This window comes from Xenopus laevis, chromosome 8S (assembly GCF_017654675.1).
Source record: "Xenopus laevis strain J_2021 chromosome 8S, Xenopus_laevis_v10.1, whole genome shotgun sequence".
Lineage (NCBI taxonomy): Eukaryota > Metazoa > Chordata > Amphibia > Anura > Pipidae > Xenopus > Xenopus laevis.
This window is the reverse complement of record NC_054386.1, coordinates 82,217,072-82,242,419: the sequence shown is the minus strand read 5'-3', so window position 1 is coordinate 82,242,419 and position 25,348 is coordinate 82,217,072. Positions and strand designations below refer to the sequence as shown.

At 38.2% G+C, this 25,348-nt stretch overlaps 1 protein-coding gene across 1 annotated transcript; it reads left to right on the top strand.

Moving 5' to 3' along the window:
* Nucleotides 1-17,272, top strand: gnl1.S (G protein nucleolar 1 (putative) S homeolog). The gene is made up of 12 exons (XM_018233265.2): nt 1-1,147; nt 1,428-1,596; nt 4,849-4,985; nt 6,699-6,850; nt 7,077-7,148; nt 9,841-10,048; nt 10,223-10,318; nt 11,715-11,903; nt 12,218-12,396; nt 13,760-13,910; nt 13,986-14,126; nt 15,915-17,272. Exons 1-12 carry the CDS (start codon nt 1,075-1,077, stop codon nt 16,172-16,174), a joined length of 1,827 nt encoding a protein of 608 aa, XP_018088754.1. The 5' UTR covers nt 1-1,074; the 3' UTR covers nt 16,175-17,272.
* The last annotated feature ends 8,076 nt before the right edge of the window (nt 17,273-25,348 follow it).

Below are 25,348 nucleotides of genomic sequence, written 5' to 3'. Positions count from 1 at the left end.
AAGGCTGACGTTTTGACGTCACGACCAGGCCAGTGATGTCAGAAGCCGGTCTGCAGCCTCACGTGTCATAGAGATGCCAAAGATCTGCGAACAGAAAAACCAGGAAGTAACGCCTCTTTCAAGCGGGCCGAGCAATAGGATTGGATTTTACAAGGATGAAGCGAATGGTTTGGAGTCTAGCGAGATTAACATGGTTGGACGTATTGTGCTTTATGATTGGCTATGTGCTTATCACAAACGGATATAGTTAATATTTGCCTATTATTGGCCCAGAATTTGAAACGCAATTTCCTTTTGGAGAAACGCTGAACTGGAACCGAGTCTCGGTTCGAAATTCTTACTTCGTATTGGTCACACGTAGTATTTATGTAGGCGAGGCTAAAACGAGGCTTGAAACGCTTCACACGTTTATTGGCCGCTTTTGATTGGGTATTTCTCTCGCTGGAAGGAAGGTTGACACATGTTCTTGCTGCGATTGGGCACTCTTGCCAGGACAGCGAGGCGTGGAAGGCACAGGACAGTTGCTCGTCAACAAGGCAGATAGAGGCACATTGTGTCGTGACTTATTTGTAAAACCTTAACGAATACAGCAATATTTGTATTTTCCTCTTGTAGGCGCTTAGAATAATCGAATGTTTTAAGGGTGCTTAATACTTGTCCGACGTTTTAAACATAATTTGGGCAAAAAGACCTTGTCATAAGAAAGGGGATTTTAATAGAGAAACAAGTATCATTGCAAAGCTGTTTTGCTGAGTGCTCTGCAAAGTGTACAGTGGAAAACAATGAAGAAAGTTTGAATTAACTTGTCAGCTGAAAGGAATTCAAGGGCAAACTTTCTTCTAGATCTTGTGGCACTTTATGGGCTGTGAGGTTTCAGGAGAATGTTGGTACAAAGTATGAAGCACACAATATAATAATAATATTGTGAGAGCATCTAGCTGAAATCTGCAATAGTATTCTAAAGGACAATCTGGCAATTGGTGCTGATCAGGCAGTTATTTGAAACTTAAGTGCTGCATCTTAATTACTAAATTGTACCTAGAGTGGCTCACTCCAGGCTTATATAAAATCGGCATGCCCCGCAAAAAGCCATTTAGTAACAAGCAGAAGAAAAAACAGCTACAGGATAAACGAGAACGAAAGAGAGGTGAGTTTTCCTTTTGTATCTGTATACGTCGCTATACCAGAGAAGGCCCATGTGTTTGCTTTTCGTAATAAGTCCGTAAATATTATGCTTTAGTGTGCCGACGTCCCTCCGTTTATTTCACTTGCATCGCGATCTGTCCACTTTATAGAAAAGCATTTAAGCAAAGCATTCAAGGTGATATTTGCTTTAAACACAATTTGTAGTAGTTAAATGAAAAACTTGTATAAAACTGAGTGATAAAGCGTTCTGGTGATATACTGATTTTCTTCTGTCCTGCCAGGGCCATCAGAGCAAGGCAGAGCTGAGTCGAACAGTCGGAGTGGGAGCAGAGATCGTTGGGAGGAAAACACAGATACTTCAGACAGTGAGAGCCTCAGACCCCAAATCAGAGGAGTTAATGAACAGCCCCAGATAATCAAACCAGGAGAGAAAAATTATGACCCAAACAGGTCTGTGGGTGTTACAAACATATTCTGCTTTTTGACGGTGTTTCCCAGAGGCTTATGGGTAGTTTAGGGGTGGTCTGCATGAGAGTTTTATTTTTGGTGCGCTGCTCCTTCAATTCATAATTTTTTTTTTTCTTTTTGAACAATCACTCTCTCAAATTTGTTGCTTGATTGTTTATTTATGTGTGTCTATCTATCTATCTATCTATTCATCCCTTTAGAAAGATCCACACTCTCAGGACTTAACTTTAAACTAATTATTTTATTAAAAAGCAGAAGACTGATGTTTCGGCCCAAATACAGGCCTATCTCAAAGTGCCAAATCAACAGTGAACATGCCTTAAATACAACCTATGGCGGGAAAAAACAGCTGCATTCCCCCTGACGTATCTAACCGTCATACTGGGACGACCCCCTTCAATAATGTCACTGTAGATATATATACTATACAAACACATACTATTCATTAAAATGCAATATAAGTAGAATTCAACAAATACACATAAGTTAAAAACAAGACACAAAATAGCAATCTTAAATTGATCCGTCCTGTAACACTAAATAGAAACATAGTTGCTAATGTATCGATCTCTGAGTAGATTGTTAACACTATTGTACAAGGCCACAAGTCATTATAATGGACTCTTTGAAATGTACCACACCTTTAACTAACTAAACATTAATTGATTATCGAGTTATTGGTAATTAAGATAAGTGTCATAATTCATTTCTTTATGTTAATTTATTATAATTTATCCATTAGCGTACTCTCTATGCACTGCTACTCGGATATTATCATAGCCCAGAATTCAGTCCAGCAACATAAGGCTTAACCTATCTACCCATTATGCCCCGGGGATTCAGTAATACATATATGTATGTATATATAGTGACTCTTGTGTGAGAGCATGTCATTATGTCTATGGTAGTTAACAGTAATTTACAAATATCAAATGTGATTTTTAAAACAATAAGGCCTATTTATGCCCATACTGCATTTATGGTAAGTCTTTCTTAATGTGCTTATACTTTTCTATCCTAGTTATTCATTTATTGTATTACCTTCAACCATCATTTTTCGTATTAGCTCTACATTTACCACCCTGTAAATAAAAACATGATTTCTTATTCCATTACAATGCATCCTCAAAACTCTCTGCTGAACTTGCTTAAAGGAGAACTGTACTCTGATATACATTCTGAACATAAAATAAATATTGCCCTTTTGCCTTGAACCACCATTTTGGATGTTCACTCACTAATTACCTGACAGGAAATAATGCAGTAACCAGAAAAGACAATGCTTTTTACATCTCGACCTCCACTAGGATATCATTTTCAGAGAACACCAGGTGGCCTTAGCACCACAGTGGCTTTCTGCAGTTGCCATAGTAAACTTGTGCCTAAAGACTTTTCTTAAGGTGCGCATATCATTTTAACATCCTGATACCAAAGATTTTCAGAGACTGTTTATTTTAATCCATTGGCTACAAATGTGTCCGGTGCAACTTGTGGCCACAGTTACACTGGAATTGTATTAAAAAAAAAATGGTGCATTATGACAAAATTACACTTTTAACGTTGTGGTTGTAAATGACCCCTGTAGTGTTATACATCCTAATCCTAGAAGTACACACCTATATTAGGCCAATTTGTAAGCTTTTACTTTTCCTTATGTTATCAGTGTGAATGATCATAATGGCTGTTGCAGGGTACAAAATTTAAAGGTATAGCAACAGCTTGAGGGCCGCAGGTTAGTTCAGTTGTCTTGGCTGCTGTCATGATAACATAGTTGTGTGACTGCCTGGCCGGTATTTTACTGTCCTGGCGGTAAAAATGATGGTCGATCCCAATGTAATTAATAGGGAAAAAAGATAAATATATAGGAAGGCCGGTATTTCTTTCCAGAAAACGTGGCAACCCTAGTGACTGCTGACTTGCAATGATAAGCACTGCCATAAACTGGCTGATTTATTTTATTTACTTGTATTATCTTCCATAGGTTAGTGGTCAGTGGTCTTAAATTTAAGTTTTTTTTTCTAGAGGTACTCACTCTGGAATAAAGGCAGTGTAAAGCTGATGGCAATTCATTTTTGTATGCGTAAAGTATGTATTAATCTGGATTAAATGTACATCTTAAAATTTAATGGCACGATGTTTACATTCTTTAATAGGTCAATAAAAACAGCAGCAGTTATCTGTCATGATAGTGCTGTATACTACAGGTTTTTACACTTGGGTTTATGCTTCTCCCCCAATAGGCCATCCTCCATTTGGACAGGCCCCCTTCGCTCATAACAAGACATTTTTCATACTTATTTATTTCCTGACGTATCCAATAAAATAAATAATCATTCAATTAAATGTTACCCTGATTTGTTTTCTTCCTACTGCAATGGTTCCCAGGGTTATAGGTAACATCTCAAGCGTTTGGGAAATTTCTTTCAGGTGCTTTGGGTGCTACATTATAGCCAAACAACTTAGCTCCAAAATGCCTATAACCACCCTTCCCCAATACATTTTCATTAAGATTGCATGACTATGCTTATGTCAGTGCTTGTCTGGCAATAACTGTCTAGAAACAAATCAGCGTGCTTTTCCAGACACCTATAACCTGACAAAGGCTGTCCGACAATATCAGCACAAGGCTATAGAGTTGGTTTTAGACACTTTGGTGCCATGTTTCTGCACTATTAAAAGGGTTTGTAAGCCTTTAAATTAACTTTTAGTATAATGTAGAGTGGGATAATCTGAGACAATTTGCAATTGGTTTTTATTTTTTATTATATCTGGATTTTGAGTTATTTTGCTTTTTATTCAGCAGCTCTCCAATTTGCAATTTTTGGCCATCCGGTTGCTAGGGTCCAAATTCCCCTAGCAACCATGCACTAATTTCAGTAAGAGACTGGAATATGAATAGGAGAGGCCTGAACAGAAAGATAAGTAATACAAATTATCAATAACTATAAAAGTGTTTCCTTACAGATCACTTGTTTTTAGATGGAGTCAGTGACCCCCATTTGAAAACTGGAAAGAGTCAGAAGAAGTAATTCAAAAACTAAATAAAAAAAAATGAAGACCAATTGAAAAGTTGCTTAGAATTGGCAGCTCTGTAACATACTAAATGGTAACTTAAAGAAAAACCACCCCTTTAAAAATGTGCCCCATGTTCCATTACCCTTGTACTGTGTAAGTGCTGTGTAAGTTTTCCGTGGTTACAGTGTAACAAATGTGACTCCAGTATTTAAATTACAGATATAGACTTTGTTTTGAAAAGGAGAGCAAAGATGAAATTGAACGAAGGAAGAAAATAGCTCAGGAGAAAATCCTTGAGCCAGTTCCAGAGTCTGAACTGGAAGTTCACATAGATCAAATTTACAGACCAGGCTCAGGTTAGTTATTTTTCATTTTTTTTTTAAATAGCTTATACATGTTCATTGTCGATCCTTATAACCCACCCACAATATAACCTTGTAATGCCTTATACTTAAAGGGATACTGTCATGGGAATTTCTTTTTTTGAAAACGTATCCGTTAATAGTGCTGCTCCAGCAGCAAACAGATTTTTTTTTTTATATATTTAATTTTGAAATCTGACATGGGGCTAGACATGTGCAGGCCCAGATTTGCGGCAAGGTCCGGGCCCAGAGCGGCAAAATGAGGACGCGCAGCTCCCCAGTGCTTCGACGTGTCCACTCAGGGGAGGGGGGAGTTCGGGCACTAGGGCCACGTGGTATTGGGAGGCCTAAGGGCGATCGGGCATGAAATCCAGCCCTCGATATATTGTCTTTTTCCCTAAGTCATGTGACTTGTGCTCTGATAAACTTCAGTCACTCTTTACTGCTGTACTGCAAGTTGGAGTGATATCACCCTCCTTCATTCCCTCCCCAGCAGCCAAACAGAACAATTTGAAGGTAACCAGATAGCAGCTCCGTAACAGAGAGAAACTGTGCCAGTACAGTTCTACAGTGATCCAGCAGACTTCTGCATTGAAATCTGAAAAGAGCAAATTGATTTTTTGATATTTCATTTTGAAATCTGACATGGGGCTAGACATATTGTCAGTTTCCCTGGTGCCCCCAGTCATGTGACTTGTGCTCTGATAGACTTCAATTACTCTTTACTGTACTGCAAGTTAAGAGTTATATAACCCCCTCCCTTTCGCCCCCAGCAGCCTAATAACAAAACAATGGGAAGGTAACCAGATAACAGCTGCCTGGTAGATCTAAGAACAGCACTCAATAGTAAAATCCAGGTCCCACTGAGATACATTCAGTTACATTGAGAAGGAAAAACAACAGCCTGCCATAAAGCAGTGTAAATAGTGTCATTTAGAAATAAAAACTACATTGTAAAAATCACGACAGAATCCCTTTAACAGCACAGAGAAAAACAAAGTACTTTATAAAACAGACCCGTCTATGAATGACATTGGAAGACATTTGTTATGCCTCCCGCATATTTAATTTCAGTTGTAATTTACTTTATGGCAAACTTCTAAGAGCATAAGAAAACTGCTCTACGATTGGACAACACATGAGGGATTCATAAACTATGCAGTAGAGCAGCTCTCTCCTAAACAAAGTGACGTTTATTATGTTGGAGCAGTGACTGAGTCTTATTCCGACAAACCACTGAGTACTTTGTGTCAAGAACAGTATTTGCAGCAGAAGATGCTGGTAGAGAAAAATATTTTTGCATATAAGGTCACAGTGGGGAAGGAGGAGGACTGAGATGAACAACAAACATGGTGTGAAAAGAAAATGAGGGCTGGTTACGGGATATGATGGTTATGGAGAAAAATTGGAAGAGCATTAGGCAAGAGAAAAAGGGGGGGGAAAAAAAACCATGGTATTGCCAGTCACCCTGCAGTTCTAGTAATATCTGATATATGAAAAAAGCTTTCATCCTAATTGTTCTTCAGGGTAGTACTGCCCCCCAACCATGTTTTACCTTTTCTCAGAAATCTTTACTTTCAAGTGTCTTTAGAACATGTTTCAGGATCTCTCTCCACAAATGATGGAGACCATTTTAGCAGGATATTTATAAAGTGTGGCTGAGAATGAAGGGCAATGCGAAATCCTTTTTCTTTTTCCTTTCATCAGCGCTGGACTTTCCTAAACGACCACCTTGGACTTATGAGATGAGCAAGGAGGCAGTGCAGTCCCGTGAAGAGAGAGCTTTTAAGGAATACCTGCAGAAAATCTATGAAAGTCACAACCCACGAGAACTTAGTTACTTTGATCACAATTTAGAGGTATGATACAAACCCACAGCCAAGGAGAGAAAGCTCAGGGGTTGCACAAGCCATTGTCTTTTGTATCTATAATAGTTTGTTGAAGTATAGCTTTATTGTTGGTTGTGCTTTATCTGCCCTGTTTTTCTTCCTCTATATCTATCTCTCTGTTCTGGTGTGCTTCTGTTGCATTCCTTTCTGTAACACCATTTCTTTAGATTATTTGGATTTCATTTTTTTTTTGTAGACATGGCGTCAACTCTGGAGGGTTTTAGAGATGTCCGATATAATCCTACTAATAACAGACATTAGACATCCAGTAAGTATTTATTCATGTTAAACATACCATTAGTTGGTGAACGCAGATATTATTTGGTAAGAAGAAGGAAAAAGAATAATATGCCAGACATGATCCTGTATGTACTGGAATGTGCCAGAAATAAATACCTCTGTGGTACCTACAGCTCTGCCTCCTCTTCTTTACATATAGACAATTACAAGAGTCCTCAGCACTCAACCCATTATCAATATATTTAAGACAGAGACATTTTGTGCATACTGCTACTGAAAAATGCCTTACCCTTTAAACAAAACAGGGATTGTTTGTCCATATATATATATCCCGCAGTACCAGCACTCTGATCATTGAACTGGTCCGTGGTGCATGATCAAATTCAGGATAGAGTAAGAAGGATCAGCACTCACTATATTCATGTGAAGAAAAATTTGTTTTTACATCATAATCCGACGTTTCAAGGAAAAAGGTCCCCAGGTGGGACCGAAACGTCGAATAATGATCCTTCTTACTCTATATATATATATATATATATATATATATATATATATATATATATATATATATATATATATTGATATTATATAGGATATTCATGGCTTTTGTGTAATATATATATATATATATATATATATATATATATATATATATATATATATATATATATATATATATATATATATATATATATATATATATATATATATATATATATATATTACACAAAAGCCATGAATATCCTGTAAATTATATCCTTATAAATGGTGAGTTCTGATGTCATCAGTTATAAACGGTGAGTTCTGATGTCATTTCTGTCACATGACTCACTGAAACTTGTGTATTATAATAAATAAAGTACCCCCAGTTGTAAAATATGAGGATATTAGAAGTTACCTCGGAGTTCCATGACCTGTATAAAAACACTCGGCCTTCGGCCTCGTGTTTTTATATGGTCATGAAACTCCTCGGTAACTTATAATATCCTTATATTTTACAAGAGGGGGTACTTTATTCACTATATATATATATATATATATATATATATATATATATATATATATATATATATATATATATATATATATATACTCACAATACTGGAGCACTCATGCACAAAAATAGCTGCCTGGGTGCAGTATTCAAAGATTATGAAGACCAAAAATACTGTACAAAAACCGCACTCACAGGACTTTATACAGGTGCAAAAAAGATCTGTTTATTTTTTACGACGTTTCGGCTTCTCTTACTGAAGCCTTTTTCAAGTGGTGTGCACAGTGCAAACAACAAACAATATTTAAACACAAAAATGGCGCCAAGACACATCCCGTGACGTCATAGCATCATGTGGGTGTCACTAAGTGAAGGTGTATAAACATAGCATAATGAAATCTCTTTCCTCCTATAAGGGAGTGCTTAGAGTGTCCAGGAAAAAACAGTTTAGTGGCATTCTACACGATTGCCTCCAAATGTGCTGAGGATCGTGTACATCTCCGTGACCTTGGTGCACTAAGTGCTGATCATCACTTACCCCAGAGACCCGTGAGTAGCAGAAGGAATCCGCTCTGTATCGCCTTGAACTAACACTATACTGCGATTGAGCCCTACTGCCTACTGGAATGTTCGTGCTAGGGGGGATAAGCGGAGTGGGGTTTATTCTCTACCTAACTTTAACTCCCTGGCGTGACTCAATATATACAGGCTGGGCGAGCAGTTACAGTGAGTGAAGCATCCTGTACATTGACTACAGGGCCCACAGATGTTGCGTGAAGGCCCCGCCCTCCTTTTGAAAGGAGGCGGATCCTAGTATGGAGACACAACGGGAGATCGGTGTGCACCGGCAGCAGGAAACCTGGCGGGTCTCGCAAGTGGCGGGATGGGGTGTCTGGCCGCGTCTGTGGATGGCGCCTCCTCGCATTAAGGCGATACAGAGCGGATTCCTTCTGCTACTCACGGGTCTCTGGGGTAAGTGATGATCAGCACTTAGCGCACCAAGGTCACGGAGAGGGTTTTCTTTTAGCACTATGATGTACACGATCCTCAGCACATTTGGAGGCAATCGTGTAGAATGCCACTAAACTGTTTTTTCCTGGACACTCTAAGCACTCCCTTATAGGAGGAAAGAGATTTCATTATGCTTATGTTTATACACCTTCACTTAGTGACGCCCACATGATGCTATGACGTCACGGGATGTGTCTTGGCGCCATTTTTGTGTTTAAATATTGTTTGTTGTTTGCACTGTGCACACCACTTGAAAAAGGCTTCAGTAAAAGAAGCCGAAACGTCGTAAAAAATAAACAGATCTTTTTTGCACCTGTATAAAGTCCTGTGAGTGCGGTTTTTGTACAGTATTTTTGGTCTATATATATATCCTTGATAAAGGCCCTAAAGAGGGCCGAAACGTTGGAAAACGAATCTATGCAAATAAATATCACTTGATTTATGATGAAGAAATTGGTGTGCGGCTCTATGTGAAACTTTATATATATATATATATATATATATATATATATATATATATATATATATATATATATATATATATATATATATATATATATATATATATATATATATATATATATATATATATAATCTCATAACAACCTGTGTAATGAGTGTGTCGATTTATAGAGACATTATAGATTTATTTATATGGAATTAACAGGTGTCCTGTTAGCCTGCACTTTATAGTTTTTCTAATTGCCTATTTCAGGTTCTGCATTTTTCTCCTGCCCTTTATGACTATGTGACGCAGGAATTAGGAAGATCTCTTGTCCTGGTTCTGAATAAAACAGATTTAGCACCTCCATCACTGGTGGTAGCCTGGAAGCATTACTTTCATGCCAAGTTCCCCAAGGTCCATGTGGTGTGTTTCACTTCATACCCCCGGCATCCCGAAGAGGAACAGGACCCCTCTGCAGGTACCTAAATGATTTTTGTTTACATCCTTAGTCACCACACATGCCCTATCTTTAACACATAGTTTTAAAACTTGAGTGTTAAACTGCATCATTTCTTGTATTTGTGTAGTATGTTTCAAATTTTTTTTTCTACTAACATGGTTATATCTTATTGTTTTTTCTTCTGCCTCTCAGTATTTAAGAAACGTAGGAGGAAACGCAGGGTCTGGAGCTCAGCCCTGGGTCCCAGTCAGCTTCTGCGAGCCTGTGAGGTTATCACAGCTGGGAAAGGTAATGGTGATGAGGTCTCATTTCTGTAACATTTTTTTTATAATAAACTCCATTAAGCAGAGCGGTGAGATGGTTAATAAAAAAAAAATGTGGTGTTTTTTTTTTTTTTCTTGCTGGAATTTTTCATGGTTGATAGCTATGGTTGGATGGTACTTGCGTATTAAGATTATTATATAGAAATATTGATTCTACTTATATACTACTGCTTGTGGGCCACTCCAGTGGAATATCATACGCTTTAGATTAGATCCATTACAGAGGAAGATTTAGTATTTTGCCTAATGGTTGCTTTTTTTTTCCTGCTGGAATTTTTCATGGTTGATAGCTATGGTTGGATGGTACCTGCGTATTACTACTATAAGATTATTATATAGAAATATTGGGCCAGTCTGGTGGAATATCATACTCTTTAGATCAGGTTCATTATATTTTGCCATACCCCTTTAAAATCTACATTTTGGGGCAGATTTATTAAGGGTCGAATTGGAAATCTGAATTTTCAAATTTTTTTATCAACTAGAATTCGAAAATGGATCTTTGATAAATGTTCTTCCCCTTGTGGCTAATAAGCAACTCTAGACTATTGGTAGCTTATTCCACCATATATGTGGCCACAGTACTTTAACCACCCTAATGTATTAATTTATTTAATCTGGTGTATTTTTGTGATTGTATATTCTGACATCTGGATTTTCTTGTTACCTAAAGAAGCAGGTTATTGCCTTATTTTGTCAAACCATATTCTAACTGACCAATATTCAACCTGCCAATCTAAAAATACAGTTGGATGAAAACTGCATTGACCCATTGATGTGTCCCTTTTGTAGCATTTGAATGTGTTCGTTTAGATTAAGCAATGTTGATTTGATTGGTAACCTTGCCAACAGGAGACTAAAAAAAGAAGATCACTACATTTACCTTGACTTGGGGACAAGTGCTTTAAAGATACTGGGTCCTGCACTGTAATCTCCAAAAGAGGCTTCTTCGTTTTATAAGTGTGTTACTACATGTGTTAACCATGTACTTTGCAAGTCACAGAATTCCACATTCTGCATAGAACAGTCCTCGGCGTAACATCATTTTAATACATTGTTTAATACATTGTTTCCTTCAGTCTGGAAATTCATAATTATAGCAAGCAGGCAGGAGCCATTTTGTAGACACTGTTATTAAGGCAAACTTTGCATTATCTCAGAATCTTGTTTGTGCACCAGAATGGGGGACCTGATGTCCATCCCCAGGTCCTGGCTACACAATTAAATGGTGAAAAGAACGGGGGGGGGGGATGTGGGGTAAACTGATTTTGGAAATGTATTATTACCATATTACAACTATTTAATTACAAGAGGTGATAAGAGATTTGGTACATTTTTTTTGTTTGTTTATGGTTCATCAGTTGACCTGACAAGCTGGAGAGAGAAGATAGAGAGAGACGCTTCAGCCTTGTGTGATAGTGAGGAGAGGGAACAAGATGAAGAGATAGAGAAATCAAATGCTGCTGTGTCCCATCAAATCACTGATGCAGAACTGGGGGCTCCCAGCAGTGAGCTGTATAAAGATGGAGTGCTAAGCATCGGCTGTATAGGTGAGTGTCACCGAATGGGACAAACACAGGACTGTTGGGGGATCACAAGGGCATTTTCATGTGATTTAAATTTTAAACTGCAAATATCTGCCGCTACTTCATTTTCTTTGATAGGACTGAAGCCATCAAAATGTTGCACTTGATTTGATCTTTGGGGGGGGGGGTAAGTTCCCCACAACAGCTGGTCCTTACAATTCTGCTATCAATTCCCATAAAATTATCTGCTACGTTTTGTTTTTTGTTTTTTATTATTATACAGAGTATATACTTTTGGCCGGAGATTCGGGTTTCCTAATATCTCCTTAAATTTACAGGGTTCCCTAATGTGGGTAAGTCATCGTTAATTAATGGGCTTGTTGGCAAGAAGATAGTAAGTGTCTCCCGGACTCCAGGACACACCAAATACTTTCAGACGTATTACCTAACACCTACCGTGCGGCTTTGTGACTGTCCTGGACTCATCTTTCCATCACTGATAGATCGGCAACAGCAGGTATTTGTATGTTAGAATCTTTCCTTAAAGGGATACTGTCATGGGAAAAAAAAATGTTTTCAAAATGAATCAGTTAATAGTGTTGCTCCATCAGAATTCTGCACTGAAATCCATTTCTCAAAAGAGCAAACAGATTTTTTTATATTCAATTTTGAAATCTGACATGGGGCTATACATTTTGTCAATTTCCCAGCTGCCCCTGGTCATGTGACTTGTCCGATCGACTGAATGACCAATCAGCATGGCAAGATGAATGTCGGGACACTCCACACACGATTTGAAAATAGTACGAATCGAGGATTCGTACGTTCTAATCTGTGCGTCTATGGCCAGCTTTACTCCAATCTGGATTTATATTTCCCTTCTGAGGGGTGGCAGCTTTAGAATTGTGTTTTCACCTTTCTATGAACTTGAGCTTCAATAGCAATTATTTAGCAAATGATTAAACTTGTAACATTCAATCTCATTTACTATATTAACCTTAAAAGTGCAGTTTTTCTCATCTTAAAGTAAAGCCCGGATATAACATGGCCTTTATGCCTAAAAAGCTGGTGATATTGGTCCTTATCTGCCCGTGTGTGGGGCTTCCGAGGGTCCCCCCGATCTATATCAGGCCAAAGATCGGGCAGATATCGACTGCGACCCATCGACACCCATTCACATCATTGTCCCAGGGCTTAACAGATTAATCCAGTATCACCCTGCCGTTAGTGGTCATATCGGGTTAAGATTTGCTCGATTGGCGACCTCCCTAAACGAGCTGATCTAAGTGTCTGGCCAACTTTAGGCTTATGTGGCAGATTCTGGTTACTGTGCGGTTTACTATGGCCTGCAGCAAGAAAGATCCGATGGCACACAGGTCTGCAAGAAATCTTCAAATATTTATTTTTAAGAGGAGTGCAATGCAACGTTTCGGCGAGAAAACCCCTTTGTCAAAAAAAATATTTATTTTTAAGCGGAGTGCAATGCAACGTTTGCATGCTTGACAAAAGGGTTTTCTCCCCAAAACGTTGCATTGCACTCTGCTTAAAAAAATATTTGAAGATTTCTTGCAGACCTGTGTGCCATCTGTGTGGGCTGCACCCTTATGCTACAACTCTTTGCAAACCCATACTTAACTTGTGGATTCCACTGGTGCATCTCTTGTGAATATCAGGAGTCCGAGTTCTGTGTATGCAACATAGGGGGGGGAGTGTGCAGGTTTGCATGTAGATAAAGTACTCCGCACCCTCGGTGCTACACTACAAATGTGCTATTCTGGGGGGTTAAGTGGAAACGGGGGGAAAGCCAGCGCACTTTTTTTAAACTTTTTTTTTTAATTTCCTCAGACTGACTCCCCTACGCTTTAATTTATTTTTCCTAGATCCTTGCAGGCATATACCCAATTGCTCAGATTCAGGAACCCTATACCTCTATTGGTTACCTTTCCTGTCATATACCTGTTCCTCAGCTGCTTAAATTACCCCAGCCAAGCGGGGGAAAGGGAGGCTGGACTGCGTGGGACATCTGTGAAGGTTTGGCTCTTTGCTCAGTGAATAACGATTACAATGTAATGCTTGGGACTTTCCCTTAACACTCCTCTTTTTCAGCCTGGGCAGATAAGCGTGGCTACAAGACAGCAAAGGCCTCTCGCAGTGACACATACCGGGCCGCTAACAGTCTTCTGCGTCTTGCTGTAGATGGGCGTCTCTGCTTGTGCATGAGACCACCAGAATACTCTCAGCAAAAAGGTAAAGTCTGTCATTTTCTTCTTTATGCTTTCACACTCAACCTTCATCATATCCTTCTTGCTTGTCCTGTCCTTGTGTTTAGCCTGCATTGAACGCTTTTTAACAGCTTTTACATTATTTCAGTATCTATTAGCGGATGGTATTGTGCATCATTTAAGCTGAAGGAATCTTTAACTTACATAGTACTGTTCTCTTCCACTCTATAAATTGGCACTGTTGCTAGTGTCAACTGATTGAGGCACTGACATACATGTTCAGAATAATAGCAGTGTGTTTAAAGCTCAAAATCCTGCCAATATATTTTATTTCCATACACAAAAATGCATTGGGAACACTGCACATTCTATTCCAAAAAATGTATCGAATTTGTGTCATTCCTTTACAGAAAGTGAAGAAAAGGGAATATTAGGTTGTCTGCATTCTTCTTTACTAACTCCGACATTCACTGTATAAACTGAATAATGTTACAAGATTTCGCTTTCCTTTGAATCACTGAACTAATATTTAGTTGTATAATCGGTTTCTGAGAACTGCTGCACATCTGTGTTACATGGAGTCCACCAACTTCTGGCACCTGTTACATTCCACTATTCTTCTGCATTTCTTGGTTTTGCCTCAGAAACAGCAATTTTGATGTCACCCCACAAGTTTTCTATTGGATTAAGGTCCAGGAATTGGACTGGCCACTCCATAACGTCAATCTTGTTGGTCTGGAACCAAGATGTTGCTCATTTACTGGTGTGTCTTGTTGAAACTCCCATTTCAAGGACATTTCCTCTTCGGCATAAGGCAACATGACCTCTTCAAGTATTTAGATGTATTGAAATTAATCCATGATCCCTGGTATGTGATAAATAGGCCCAACACCAGAGTATGAGAAACATCCCCATATCATGATGCTTGTGCCACCATGTTTCACTGTCTTCACTCTGTACTGTGACTTGAATTCAGTGTTTGAGAAAAACTGTCTGTGGCCTCTAGACCCAAAAAGAACAATCTTGTTTCATCAGTCCACACAATGTTGCACCATTTCTCTTTAGGCCAGTCACTGTGTCTTTGGCAAATTGTAACCTCTTCAGCATATATTTTTTAAAGGGACTTTGTTGGGGCTTCTTGCCGATAGTTTGGCTTCACATAGTCAACTTCTAATTGTAACAGTATCACAGGGAACTTTAGACCTTCTTTGATCTTCCTGGAGCTGAGTCTTTGCCATTTTGTCTATTCTTCTATCCATTCAAATGGTAGTTTTCCATTTTCTTCCACGTTCAGATTTGGTTGCCATTTGAAAGCATTTTAGCTGAGCGTCCTATCATTTTCTGCACTTCTTTATATGTTTTCTCCTCTCCTCTTTTTAATCAAAGTACGCAGTTCTGAGCAATGTCTGGAACGACCCATTTTACTCAGATTTGCAGAGAGAAATACACTATAACCAACATGCACAACATTTGCTCCTTCCTTCCTTAAATAAGAGTCATAATTGACACCTGTTTTATTTCACAGAATAAATGAGCTCACTAATTGAACTCCACACTGCTATTATTTGGAACAAGCTATTATTATTCTAAACCAGCCTCAATTAATGATTCAATTACACAGAATCAGCAGCATGCATGTTGTGACTGTTGGGTCGTTTGGGTTTTTATAACTCCTCCTACTCATAAACTATTTGCCATGTAGAAATCTAATTTCTACCAAAAACAGTGATTGACCAGGATAGTGATGTTGAATTGCTATTATTCTGAACACAGCTGTATATTTACTATTGGGCACCAAATTTCTTTCTTTTAGAGGCCTGGCAACAGCATCCTGAGACCAAGGAAATGGCTTTCCAGGCCCAGGCCCAGGCCAATAATGACCCTTCATCTGGTCGAGAAGAGGAAGAGGAGGAGATCTCCAGCTCGGGTGAGGAAGAAGAGGAACAAGACCGTGATGCTGATGAAGAGGAGGACGAAGAAGAGGCCCCCACACAGTCTCCGCATAAAAGGGGCAACAAAAACAAAATCACTGACATCAACCCCTTTGAGTTGCTTGGGGAAGATGAGTGTTAAATTTGGGCTTGTGTAGTGCAAGGTCAGTGATGTTTGAGAATCCTGGTAGTGGGCCCAGCAAAGCTTTGAGGTGTAGTTGCGTAAGGGACTTTGCTGTGCAGTTTCAGTACAATTGTGTGAAATAGGTCATTTTGCTGAAGGTATTGGAAGCTCTAATAATATTCCGCTGTGGGTCCAGAGTCATTATAGTTTTCCCACTGGATAAGGATTAGGGGTCATTTTTACAATACGCCATTAATGTGATGTTCTGCTTCATCTCAGTAGCCAAGGAATCGGCTCATTATTATTTATATTGGAGAATGGCTTAAACAATAGGCTGATATTTTTGTATTCTAGAATATTTCCTTACTTCATTCGGGCCCTTTTCACACATAGAGCACAGACAAGTGAGTGTGGTGTGAGTAAGTCTAATAGTTTGCTAATGATAAATTGATCCATTTGCTTTGAGAGTGTGAAGAATCAGATGTAGATGCCGCTCACTTTCAGCACAATCCTTTCTTTTTGCAACAAAATCAAAGCGTCTTGTTCTTCAGCTTCCTCAGATCCGAAAATGGGAAAGTGTCAGTAAAAGACTGAAGACAAATGATTTGTATTCTACATGAATAATACATTGCCATGAAAGGATTTTTTGGGTTAATTTGAAGGTCAAAAAAGTTTCTCTAGCAGTGAATGACTATTTGAGAACTGTGTCGTTCAGAATCCCACTAATGTGTTTGTGCTCTTTGCGGCTTTTGCTTGACTGGGCCTTTTTTTGGCTTTAACTCCAAATATTTAGAGAATCTGAGGTAATTCTGTGTGGGATTCAATTGATGAGATTGCAGTGTAAGGACAAAGAATGTGTATTGCAGTGCCTCTGCCTTGTCTACTAACTCTTCACTATTTCTGACAGACCAAACTAAGCACTTCATTTCCACGGCCCATTCATTCTCTTTCAAGGCCCAATTAACACAAAATGTCAGTGGATTATACATGTGAATCATAGTTCCTATGGCTACATCACCTTGCTGTCAAGTATATTGCAGTGTTCTGGCTGATAGAGGCTCATTTAGGCTGTAGTCATGGCAGGAGGTTAAAGTAAATTGATGAAATATGATGAAATATTCAGTGTCGTTGTTCCTTGGATATTCAGCTCGGTATCCCCATTACAGCATAGGAACTGCACTTAATTCTTTTAGTAAAACAGAAGCAGGTGCTTAGCCGCGGGTAAAGGCAGAGACACGCAAAGATTTGCGGAGATGTAATCGTCTGGCTACAAATCGCCCCTTCTTCGGGCGACTAATGTCCCTGAAAAGCCTTCCCACTAGCTAGAATCTAAATCGCCGGCAGGAAGGCACTCAGAGCACTTCGTTTTCCGAAGTTGACTCACGAGGAAACTTCGGGCGACTTCGGTAAATAAATTGTTCCGAGTGCCATCCCGCCAGAGATTTAGATTCCAGCCGGCGGGAAGGAAGTTCGGGGAGATTAGCCGACCGAAGAAGAGGTGATTTGTCGCTGGGCGACTAAATCTCCCCGAATCTTCGTGTGTCTCTGTCCTAAAGGTGGCCATAGACACACGGATAATATCGTACAAAACAAATTTTCTTATGATATTCTGTGCGTATATGATGGGAGATGAGCCGACCGATATCAGCAGAAGTCAATTTTGTATAAATAACTGGTTCCAAGTGTTGCCTTTTACGTGCCTTCTGCCCTGCCTTTGTCCATAAAAGGCAAATATATCGGTATAAGTGAAGTAGAGCCAGACACTTGCAGATTTACTGCAAAAAGTTTTATTTCACGACATGTTTCGGGCAAAGCAGAAGGGCGTTGCCCGAAACATGTAGTGAAATAAAACTTTTTGCAGTAAATCTGCAAGTGTCTGGCTCTACTTCACTTATACCGATATCAGCAGAAGACTTGGCTATTGGTTGGCTCGTCAATTGGGCCGGGCGAAGAATTTTGATTGGGCTCCTTTGAAGACACCCGAACATCGGCCACTGCTGAATCATCAGATACAGGTAGATTTCTATTGTTTCAACCTGGATATCTGACGATTCAGCTCTACACGTGTGTATTGAAACAAACAATCTTTCTTGGAAAGATTGTAATTGTTACGTCTATGACCTTAAGAAACAAAAATAAAGTGGCAAAGAACTTGCTTTACTATGAGAAGTGAGTGCAGTTCCTGTTCTCATACCCGACTCTCTGTATCTAATATATATTTTCTGACAATCTCCTGAATCCATTGCACATATGTTTATGAATGTTACTGTTGGGCATCTTATATATTTTGTCTTTCCACCATTTCTGAGGCATGAAGTGGAAATACTGTGGGTACAAGTTAAGGGACCAGTTAGCATCTGTACCACGTATGATCTGAGCTTTAGCTCAATTTAAACAAAAAAAACAATTCTCAGTATTCCACATAAGATCTATTTTTTAAGTAATTTTATTATGGAAGATGTTTAGTTGCTGAATACAATGCAACAAATTCGACTGACATTCCATAAATGGGGCAGCTGAGACTGTCATACAGTGTGAGCACAAACTGTCGCTTCCAGCTTTTCCTTATCTGAACTTGCGTCTCAGGCATGTCCCTCCCAGCCTACACTTCTCATTTGCATCAAATGTCTATTTTGCTGTATACATAATAAATGCAAATCTATTTACTGATCCATGACTAGTCTGTTATTCAGTCTGGAAGATTCCAGGTATTCTGTCTTGTGCTTCCTCGCTTCTTCCTGTTACAGTTACGGGGTTATTTACTAAACTCTTAATGCAAAAATCACAAAAAAAATCATGATTTTTTTTTTTATATATATATAAAATAGGACTTTTAAAAAAGAATCACAAAATTTTCGGAATTTATTAAACCCCCGAGGATGGAAAAGTCTGAATCAAAAATCCGGCATGTCAGACCTGTCGAGGTTTCTATATAAGTCAGTGGGAGAAGTTCCAATGATTTTTTTGATGTGCGCTGGGTTTCGTGCAGTACCCCAGAGTTTTCGGGTTAAAAATCTGGAAAAAATCGTGATAATCGGATGGGAAAAATCCCAAAAAACGGAGAAAATCAGATTTTTTTTTTTTCCGCAAAGCAAATTTTCAGGGAAATATAATAATAAATAAGCGCAAAAAACCCCAGCGGATTTGATCGGAGTTTGTAAAAATATTGAGATAAATTCAGACTTTTAATAAATAACCCCCTAAGAGTTAGTGTTTCTGGTCAGGTGATCTCTGAGGCAGCACACAGACCATCACAAAATGGTGGCTCAAGGCAAGAGATGTAAAAGGACAATATTTACTTAAATATATATTCCAGTTTGGTAAGATTCTTTTCTTTAAATATTTTGTCCAGTCAATATTTAAAGGAGAAATAAACCCTAAAAATTATTATGGCTAGAGAAATGCCAGCCTAGAGGGTCAGCATTGCTACAGTAGTAATGATCTAGTTTATACAGAAATTCCCCATCTTGGATTTTGTAAAGAGTGTCTGTGACACTCACATGCTCAGTGGGCTCTGAGCAGCTGTTGAGAAGCTAAGCTTAGGGGTCGTCACTAATTATCCAGCAGAAAATGAGGTTGGTCTGTAATATAAGCTGATGTTACAGGGCTGATAATTAAATTCTGATCGAATAGACCAAAATTCGATTCGAATTGAAAAAACTTTGAATATTTGACCATTCGAAAATCGAAGTACTGTCTCTTTAAAAAAAACTTCGACTTTGACACCTTAAACCTGCCGGATTGCTATGTTAGCCTATGGGGACCTCCTAGAAGTTTTTAGAAGTCGAATTTTTTTTTTGAAAACCGTTCGATCGATTAAATCGTTTCAATCAGTCGATTCGAACTATTTCTACGTTCGATCGAACGATTTGAATTTGATCGAAAAACTGCTAAATTAAAAAAAAAACTTCGACTATCGAATTTTTACAATTCAATGGTCGAATTTCGAATTTTTACCACGTCAAAATTCGACCCTTGGTAAATGTGCCCCCAGTTGTACCAGTGCAGCAAATTACAGTTAGGCCCATAAATCTTTGGACAGAGACAACTTTTTTTCTAATTTTGCAGTTCTTTAAAGAGTGATTGTGTTAAAAAAAGACTTTAGTTCCTCACATTTTTATGCAATCTTTTTGTTCAACCCACTGAATTAAAGCTGAAAGTCTGCAGTTCAACTGCATCTGAGTTGTTTCATTTAAAATTCATTGTGGTACAGAACCAAAATTAGAAAAAACTTGTCTCTGTCCAATCTCTGTATCGTTGATCCGACACGACCGTGGGATACAGACGCTGCACGCTGTGGCTGCATCCGACAGTTGTGTTTCGCCGGATAAACGCTGCGACTTCATTCAACAATGCATTCACTTACCTTATTTCCGTTGCATGCAATTGGTCGCCGGCGTTTTGGCGCAACGCATCGGATCGTGCTGAAAATGTCCGTGTAGTCCTACCCTTACTGTTTATTGTCATTCTTTTAAATCACTTTCATTTTTTGGTGTTCCTGTCCCTTTAAAGTTAACTTTAATATGTTATAGAATAGCGAATTCTAAGCAACTTTTCAACCTCATTCTTTTTTTATAGTTATTGAATTATTTGCTGCTCTCTTCTGACTCTTTCCAGCTTTCCAACAGGGGTCACTGACCCCATCCGAAAACAAATGCTCTGTTAGGCTACACATGTATTGTTATTGCTATTTTTCATCACTCATCTCTCTATTTAGGCCTCTCCTATTCATAGTCCAGTCTCTTATTCAAATCAGTGCATGGTCGTTAGGGTAATTTGGGCCCTAGCAACCAGACTGCGGAAATAGCAATCTGAAAAGCGGCTGAATAAAAAGTTAAATAACTGGAAAAAAACACAAATAAAAAAAAAAATGAAAACCAATTGCAAATTGTCTCAGAATATCACGCTCTACGTCATACTAAAAGTTCATTTAAAGGTGAGCAACCCCTTTAAGCTTTAATTCTGCCTTTAAAAATTTGCCTTATGACTTTTGCAACAATCTATTGGAGCAAAATAAACAAAATGCTCTTTTCCAAGGTTTTACAAAAGATGTTTAAGTCTAAAATAGAGTTTACAACCAGTCCCCATCTTTTTACAGAAATTGGAAACGCCCCCTAACGCCTAATAATAAAACACTTCCATAATAACGGACTTGGGTGTATAATTATTTATATAAGGTTCCTTGGCTGTTTTTGTTCTCTTCACACTTAGGGGCAGATTTATCAAGGTTCGAATTGAAAAAAACTTCGAAATTGGAATTCAAAAAGACAAACCGAAATTAAGTCAAAAATGGTTGTTTTTTTTTGTCGAATAGGTGCGAATTCGATTCAAAGTTTTTCCCCAAAAAAACTTCGGTTTTTCAAAGTCCACCAATTGACTCCAGATAGGTTCTAGGAGGTCCCCCATAGGCTAAAATAGCAATTCGCAATGGCGAATGGTCTGTCGAATTTATAAAGCGACACTACATTTCGATATTCTAATTTTTTTCAAATCCAATTTGGACTGTTCCCTAGTCGCAGTACACATAAAATAGCTCGAAATTCGAATTTTTCTCATTTGAAAATTCAACTAGGCCTTTGATAAATCGGCCCCTTATTTTCCCCTTCTATGCCCAGGTCCTTTCTAACCTATCTTCCACAGTATATTTCACATCCCTTCATTTATCATTTAAAATATCTTCCCCCTTTCAGTCATATATGGTATAAAACACTAGGGGGAAAAAAAACAAGAGTTTTCATTTCTAAAAGAATGTATAAAAAAAAAAGCAGTCTTTATTTTTGCAAATTTAGTACAACCTCTTATCGAATCTCTATATATTAACGTCATATAAAAATTGTAACACATCATTTATAGATTTAAATTAGCAGTACTATATATACACACACAGGGGCATAGGGCAGTCAGGTGACCAAAAAAAAAATAAAAAAATAAAAATGACTGTCCTGTTTTAACCAAAAAGTCAGACTTTATGATCAAAATAATGTTCTTTAGTCTCATGGTCCATTCCTGGTGGGTTAGATTTTGGAAAGCTATTCCCGATTCATCTCTTTTGGTTATTCATCTGTTCTGTACCAGTCACATTGTAAAGTCTTGAAAACCGTTCATAATGGCAGTTTTTTTCCTAAGAGAAATATTGCCATCATTGCTGCGTTGACAGGAAGGTGCAGAATCCAGGAAATCCTAATCATCTACTGTACAGATTCTCAAAGCAATTGAAGTGTCCATTGTGAAATTGATAGAGATTAAAAAAAGTGAAACCAAGAGTCCAACATTAAGGGGCAGATTTATCAAAGGTCGAGGTGAATTTTCGAATTTAAAAAATTAGAATTTCAAGCTATTTTTTGTGTACTTCAAATAGGGAATATCGAAATTTATCATGTACGGTCTCTTTAAAAATACGACTTCGACCATTTGCCATCTAAAACCTGCCGAATTGCTGTTTTAGCCTATGGGGAACCTCCTAGAACCCATTTGGAGTCAATTGGTGGACTTTTTGTTTCGAATTCGATCGAATGCGCTATTACTTCGATTCGTACGATTCGAATAAGGACCTATTCGATCGAAAATGGACCTATTCGGGCAAAAAAAACTTAGACTCAACTTCGTTTGGTCTTTTTGAATTCGAATTTCAAAGATTTTCAAATTCGTCCTTTGATAAATATGCCCCTAAATATATAAAATAGGAGGCAGATTTATCAAGGGTCGAATTTCAAGTTTCAACTTTCAACTCTTATGAACTCGAAATTCGAAAAAAAAACCTACCAATCGAAATTTATTTTTTTTAAAAATTGACTTTTTTAAAAACTGGTGAATCGGATCAAGCCGCAAATTCGAATCGAATTCGATTGAATTTGGTTCGAGGTTTTTCACCCCAAAAAAAAAAAAAGTCCTATCAAAAGTTTTCAAAATGACTCCAAATTGATCGTAGGAGGTCCCCCATAGGCTAAAACACCAATTCGGTAGGTTTTAGATGGCGAATAGTCAAATTTGAATTCTTAAAGGAACAGTACATGATAAATTGAAAAATTAGAATTTCGATTTTTTTTTTCTATAATTCAAATCGAATTTGGACTATTCCCTAGTCGAATTACACTAAAATAAACTATAAAATTTGAATTAAAAAATTCCCTTGATAAATCTGCCCCCAACTGTCTGCAAAAGTGCTACTAGTCTTTGCCATTGTAAAGTGTGGCCATTCTGGTTAAGGAGTGCTCTGAAATGAATTTGTACTCTAGGAAACACATCTCAATAGCTGACACAAATTGAATAAAAGACAAAAAAAAAAAAAGCTTTCATTATCCAGTGCATTGGAAGAGAAATAAAAACGACCTTACACAAGACGTGCCGTGGATATAATATGGATGGATAGAGACGCGTTCTGTAAATATTTACATGGAGGGGAAGGATTGGCTACCTCTGTGCCTGCCTCTTTGTTTAAATAATAATAAGACTTCAATTCTATAGCAAAACAGATACAATCACAGGGAAGAGAAAGTAAATTGTTATGGAATTCAAGTAGGAAAATGTGATAAATCTATAAATGGGATCTCTGCCTTCTGCATTTACATCCAACTGTTAATGAACTGCAACTACCAGCGACTCAACAACAATAGGTTATTCATGAGCTGCTGGGAGTATAAGTTGCACACGTTTTCTTTCGTATACGTTCCACAATGTACCAAAAGTGTACCTATTATGTTTGTGCCGTTGATGTTCTTTCAGTGGGGATATACACAAAGGAGTCCATTACTAATGACCATAAAATTATCTCAATCCATTTGTACTGAAGATGGTCCAGACACTACTTTTATGAATTTGGAGGCCTAGTTAAAGGGATTCTGTCATGATTTTTATGTAACTAAATTACACTGCAAATAATTCACTCTTTCATGTAAAATTTAATTCATAACCCAACAAGTGAATTTTTTTCAGTTATAATATTGAAGTGTAGGAGCCATCTCAGATCATTTTGCCTGGTCTTGTGTTTTCAGAAAGAGCCAGCACTTTAGGATGGAACTGCTTTCAGACAGGCTATTGTCTCTCCTACTCAATGTAACTGGAGGAGTTGCAGTGGGACCTGGATTTTTACTACTGAGTGCTGGTCTTATATCTATATTATTGTTCTGCTGATGGACTGCTGGGGGGAGAAGGGGGAGGTAGGGAGTGATATTCCAACTTGCAGTACTGAAGTTTATCAGAGCACAAGTCACGTGACTGGGGGCACTTGGGAAACTGACAATATGTCTAACCCCATGTCAGATTTCAAAATTAAATGTAAAAAAAAAATCTGTTTTTATTAGCGATGCACCGAATCCATTATTTTGGATTCGGCCGAACCCCCGAATACCGAACCGAATCCTAATTTGCATATACAAGTTAGGGATGGGAAGGGGAAAACATTTGTACTTCCTTGTTTTGTGTCAAAAAGTCACGAGATTTCCCTCCCGCCCCTAATTTGCATATGCAAATTAGGATTTGGATTCGGTTCAGTCTGGCAGAAGGATTCAACCGAATCTGAATCCTTCTGAAAAAGGCCGAATTCTGGCCGAATCCCATATGCATATGCAAATTAGGATTTGGATTCGGTTCAGTCTGGCAGAAGGATTCAACCGAATCTGAATCCTTCTGAAAAAGGCCGAATTCTGGCCGAATCCCGAACTGAATCCTGGATTCGGTGCATCCCTAGTTTTGATATCAGAGCAAAAGTCTACTAGAGCAGCACTATTAACTGATGCATTTTGGGGGACAAAAACATGTTTTCCCATGACAGTATCCCTTTAAGTTTCAGAAATAGGTTTGTATCTCAGATTCCTAAAAATAGCAGAAATGCCACTGATACAATTTTTTGGCATACATAAAAAAATTTGGCATAGGATGGCAAATTCTTCTACCGTAGTTAAGACCTTCGTGCACTAGATATTAGATGATTTTCTAGAGTAAAAGAACATGTATAATCCATTTTGGCATGATTCTGAGTTAACTCCACATTTATGAATTCTACCCTGGACATTCCAGCAGAACTCCATCTAACTGCCGGGGTTTCTGCCAGTTGCATTTTGGCACAAGATGAAGTTCTACAGATCACTGTACAACTGTGCTGCCACAATTTCTCTCGGTTTCTCTCTGTTCTGTGTGGAACTACAAAAAGCATTCATAAGGTAGAAATACTTGACAGCCCCATAAAATATAGAC